Source organism: Macrobrachium nipponense, chromosome 3 (genome assembly GCF_015104395.2).
Source record: "Macrobrachium nipponense isolate FS-2020 chromosome 3, ASM1510439v2, whole genome shotgun sequence".
NCBI classification, from domain to species: domain Eukaryota; kingdom Metazoa; phylum Arthropoda; class Malacostraca; order Decapoda; family Palaemonidae; genus Macrobrachium; species Macrobrachium nipponense.
The window spans coordinates 148,142,334-148,147,736 of NC_087202.1; the positions used below are offsets into that span (position 1 = coordinate 148,142,334).

General features: G+C 36.3%; 1 protein-coding gene across 2 annotated transcripts in view; it reads right to left on the reverse strand.

Moving 5' to 3' along the window:
- Positions 1 to 191: 191 nt before the first annotated feature.
- Positions 192 to 5,403, reverse strand: part of LOC135222086 (uncharacterized) — a 303,969-nt gene continuing 298,757 nt past the window's right edge. For both annotated transcript variants that reach the window (XM_064260258.1, XM_064260259.1), the window contains one exon: positions 192 to 3,345. In XM_064260258.1, coding sequence (XP_064116328.1) covers positions 1,486 to 2,844 — 1,359 coding nt within the window. In that variant the 5' untranslated portion in view covers positions 2,845 to 3,345 and the 3' untranslated portion in view covers positions 192 to 1,485. The remainder of the gene's footprint in view (positions 3,346 to 5,403) is intronic.

Sequence of the window (5,403 nt, forward strand, 5' to 3'; positions counted from 1 at the left end):
TATAACAGTAAAAATTCTCTGTTTATTTTTTAATTCAAGCCATTTACTTATAATTTTTCTGTTCATTTTATGATAATATATACAAAGTAACTATAAGGCTTTATTTTTGACCTTCATTATCTGGTGTTCATATCTTTTATTTTGTAAAATAATGTGAATAAATAAATAAATAAATACAGTAAATGATGATGCAACTGGTTTTATACTTGGGTAGAAGTTATTACATGTTTACGCTTGTCTGGTTTTGTGATTTTTTGTTGAGACGCAGTTCATCTGTCACCTACACACTACTATAAAATTCGGTCTTACAGAATATTGGTATATCCGCCTGGAACATGCACATAAAGTATTATCAAAATAGAACAGTAAATAAGCACGTAATAACAAAAAAAAAAAGAGCAACAACTTCAGCGAAAGCCCAGCAGATAAATGAGATAATAACTCTAGGAAGAAATATTTAGAAAAAATTCAAACCTCGATTTAGAGACAAAACCTTCTGAGAGTTTGTAGTTATTATATCACTTGATAGCCTAAAACATCTAAAAATTATATTATTTAGGACAATCAAAGAAATCCCCCCTCCCCCTTCCCGAAAAAAAACAAACCAGAGAAAAAGCGAAAAAGCAATTTTTTCTGAGGACAGGAAACTTGAAAAATTAGTTTAGATATCCATAAAGTTGTTTTCTGTGATGAAACTAATCTTAGAACTCATAGAAAACAACATCGACCAATTTTTGAGAGTTATACTATAAAATTTGCGATTTCCATATTTTATTGGCGGGGCTTTCGCTGAAGTTGTTGCTCTTTTTTTTGTTATTACGTGCTTATTTAATGTTCTATTTTGATAATACTTTATGTGCATGTTCCAGGTGGATATACCAACATTCCGTAAGACCGAATTTCTATTCAAGACCGTACTTTTCTCACCGACCACCAGTGTCCCTTGTACAAGGGAACTGGTGTCCCTTGTACAAGGGACACTGAGTTTCACATTTTTTTTCATAAAATCATTTATTTTCCATGTAGGATGATAAAACTCAGAGAATATGCGTTATTATAGTGCTAATAATACCTGATAATTTCATTAGCCTTTCTTGATTAGTGTATTTTTGGCAAATATTTTTACGATCGGCACCCCTCCAAACTGGAGCCCACCCTTCACTACCGAGAGATTCGGTTCAGCAGCGAACGCAATGTTTACATTCTGCTCACCCACCCGGTAAAGAAGGGGTTAATAGATCCCTCAGCAATAACTCCAGATTCCACAGCTAAATCCCGTAGTCCTACATCACCATACATTTTTCCAATTGTAGACATAAAATTGCATGTGTGGAAATTCCCAATCATTAATACAATCTTTCCATATTTTTCTGGATACTTCCATGCAATTTCTGTTGCCTTAGCAAACCAAGCTTGATCCAAGACAACTACTATGCTGTCTAGGTGGAGTGATGACTGAATAGTGATGGATTGATGGAGGATTTCCTATACAGTTGTCATTTCTGTTGCAGGAGCATTTATTGTTGGTAGGTACCCAACTGTGTCTGATGCAACTGGAATATTGTCTCTGGTTAAAATGTTAAAGCCTGTCCACGAACTTACGGTTTGATTTGTTGGGTCCTGTGCCCGCTCTATTATAAATAGAATATTTCTCCGCTGTGCCCTCCAAGCAGCATCCTTTAATACTTCAGAAAGGTCAGCTGGTGTTACTGGTGCTGGACCATTCCTTTTGCCTGCAGTATACACTGGAAGTGGTATGTCAGAGGATCTGATTGTTCTCTTCTTGTCCTTTTTGCTGATGGATAATTGTGGTTTAGGTGGGGCACATGTCATCGATTTGGCCTGTACAATTATTCCATTCACACGATGTGAAGTTCCTGCTCCACTGAGTACCTCCTCTTGTCTGTCAATGTTATCAAATGCTAGCACTGTAGGAACACCAGGATGGATATCTGAAGGTAATGGGAGCCTATTGTTATCGGTGTTCTCTAGCTTTTCAAGACAGAGTGCAGTGTCAATCTCTACTAAAACTGAATATGAACATGAATGTCCCAATCGCTTCAATGTTTTAATCAGCTCAACATTTCCTGTAAGTGTTTTTACAACCAAAGGAAGCAGGACATGCTTGGGTGTAAGCACCTTACATACAGTCACACCAGAGATAATGTCTAGAGCAATAGACCATGACAACCTATTAACACGCAAGGTGGGCGTCTGTTCTTTTCCACAAAGTAAGATATAGAGAAACTTCATGAGATTGTCTGGTATGGGCAAATATCCTTCACTAAGTTCTTGAGGGTGTGGAGGCCATGTTTGTTCTGGGATTTCACATTTTATTTCATGGCGTAAAAACTGGGCAATCTTGACTATTAAACAATCAAAGTCATCATTTTGGGTATATGCCTGAAGTTTGTTCTTTAACAGTACATTTTCATTAATGACTGATTCGTACGACAAATTGTCAGGTCTCAGATAGACCAGGCGAGATATGGTGAAGAAATGTAATGCCTCTCCAAACTCAGCCTCAAGTTTACGGCGTAGATGTTTCTTTGTGGCATCCGTAACTTCATAGTATATTCCTTTCTGGTTCATGAAGGTTATAACCTTTGATGTGAGCTCAGTAAAGGGAAGAATTCGTGGTTTATTGAAAAGATCATTACGAATAAATTCACTCAACATTTTCTTAGCTGCTTTCTCCACTTTCTGGTAAGGATCCTCTTCCTGCTGGTTGTCATCACTCTTTTCAGGTTTAGTACGAGTGTAGCCTTTGTAACAGGATTTATGATAGTGTGCCTCTGCTGCAACAATGTCTCTTGATGTGATAGCAAGGATTCTTTCATCCATACATTGTGTGGCAAAGTTCCTAATCCTTTTATCAGCTTAGCTCAACTGCTGGTTTTAATGGCTCCCAGGTATTTGTATGTTTCACATATTTTGATGTTTTCAAACAAAATATGCACACCTTATCATACACTGTAGATTGAGGGGCAGGGCCTTGTCGGGATGATTGCCTAGGCATGAAGGCATCATCTTCTTTGAGTTCCAAACTTTCTTGGTTTCTTAGCTTATCCAGGGCCTTTTTATGAGTGAAATTAGACCTGCACTTTCTGTGATATAGTACACTTGATACAGCTTTTGGGAATTCTTGTGCCAAGCTAAGTATTGGTTCAAAGTTTCTTATTTCTGCAGCTTCACGTAGGGTAATCCAGGAGGCTTCATCTTGAGGACTACTTAGTTCATTCAGTGTGGACACTTTCCCACATATAACACAGCTCTTAGGGTCCATTCTTGGTCGCTTTGTTGTAACTCCTTCATCAGCCATTTTGGTAGCCAAATAAGTCAAGCCTGAAACACATATTTAGGGGCAGTTCAAATATTATATCGCCATCATATTAAATGTGTCAATAATTATAAATATTTATTAATTCTTTTCTAAATTCTCTCAAAACACAAAAAAAGACAAAGCATTGAATAAGTGAGCAAATATGAACAAAATGAATGACTTAAATGTATATGACACTAGTTTTTAATTTGACAAAGCTGTGAACAGAGAAATACATGTTGACCATTTGATATTTCAACAAATAACAATATTCAGAGGTTGAATATGAGCAAAACATGAAAAAAATATGAAAATGGAACTATTTGCACAATATAATGAAAAAAATTAGAGAAAAATCACATTTTTCACAATATTTTATAACAATTAGGCATTGTTTCTACTGAATTAAAAGTGAACAAGAAGCATTCTTTGGAGATACATAATAATTTATTGGTTAGGGCAGCCATCTTTAAAGATGGCCGCCAAAATGCTATTAAGCTGGGCTTCTGCAATGTCCATCACATATTTTCATACAACCCATATACCAAGCTTACTGAAAAACATAGTGGTTATTAGTCCCCCAATATGGTAGTCAAATCTTGCCTGGCTCATGGACTACATCAAGTGGGTTTGGCATACACTTGAGCCACTCTAATCATAGTGGTACCATCCATTTGTGGTAGGGTAGGGAGTGGACATTAGGGAAGCAGCTCTCGCAGGTGTCATTGGTGGAGGAATTAATTTCATGAAAGGATAATGGGCTCTCTTTTGGGATGTCAGAGTAATTTTCTTCCTTCCCCCAAACTACCTTAATGAGTGAAATCAATGTTTCTTGTACCCCTGGATCGAATGGCAAACCCCAGACACTGTTGACAACCTCCGCTAATTTAATTAGGGAAAATTCTGTTGATGACCTTGGATCTCTGAACGACCATTCTACTGATATTCCAAAATTGAGTAACTTGGGTAACACAAGGAAACTTCGAATCCTTCATGTTACTCAAAATCCAACAGAGACCAACAATGATAATATATATAAAGCATTTGAGTGTTATAAAAGAAATAAGAATGAAACTTGAAGATACAAAATGGGATTCATGGATATCTTACAATAGTTATGACGAAGCATTTAATGCAATATGTAATATTAATAATACTAAAATTAATAACTTTAATATAATGGCTGCTCTTTGCGATAAGGTACCAAAGGATTTAGATGTTTATAGACCTGCGGACTGGTTTGAAAAAGATGCTGATTTTGTTATGCCTTCCCAGAGAAAGCCAAAACGACCAAGGCTTGCAGCTGAATCTAAGGGGGTTACAGGGAACTATTTCAAAATATGCAAATTAATTCAGAAAAAAGTAGGAACTATTGCACCGGGAGATATATTTAGTTTTGGAAAATATAGTTACCTTATCCATGCCAAATCATGCACACAATCCGCAATATAATCCAACCTTAAAACATGTGATGATATCACGTTAGATGTCAAACCCCACCTAAATTTTAGCTACGGAAGGGGAGTAGTTTTCAACAGAGATTTGCATGAATTTACAGGAGGAGATACTGGCCATGTGTCCACTAAATGTATGGAAAGTACACAAAGTCCCAGGTACATCAATGATTATCCTTATTTTCCAGGATGCTGATGTACCTCCCATATTATTATTGAAAATTAAATTATTAAAATTTGACCATTCAAGCAGAAGCCACTGCAATGTTTTAATTGATTTAAATTTGGACACCTGTCAAGTTTGCAAAAATGAAAAAATATGTGGTATTTGCTCCAAATCTTATTATGGAGAATGTGCACTTGAGGCCAGGTGTTTAAATTGCAACTCAAATCATAAATCCACTGGCAGGAGCTGCGAGCTGTATAAGTTGGAAGAAGCTGCCCTTAACAAATCCAATTTAGAACATATAAGTGTTGGATATGCCAAAAGACTATTAAATAAATCAAATAGCTATGCAAAGGCATTAAAATCAAACCCACTTAGTACTGCCAATAGTTCTAGAAAAAGAAGTATACCATCTAATGATAAAATTGCTAATGAAGAGGTAAGCATATTGCCTTCTGAGG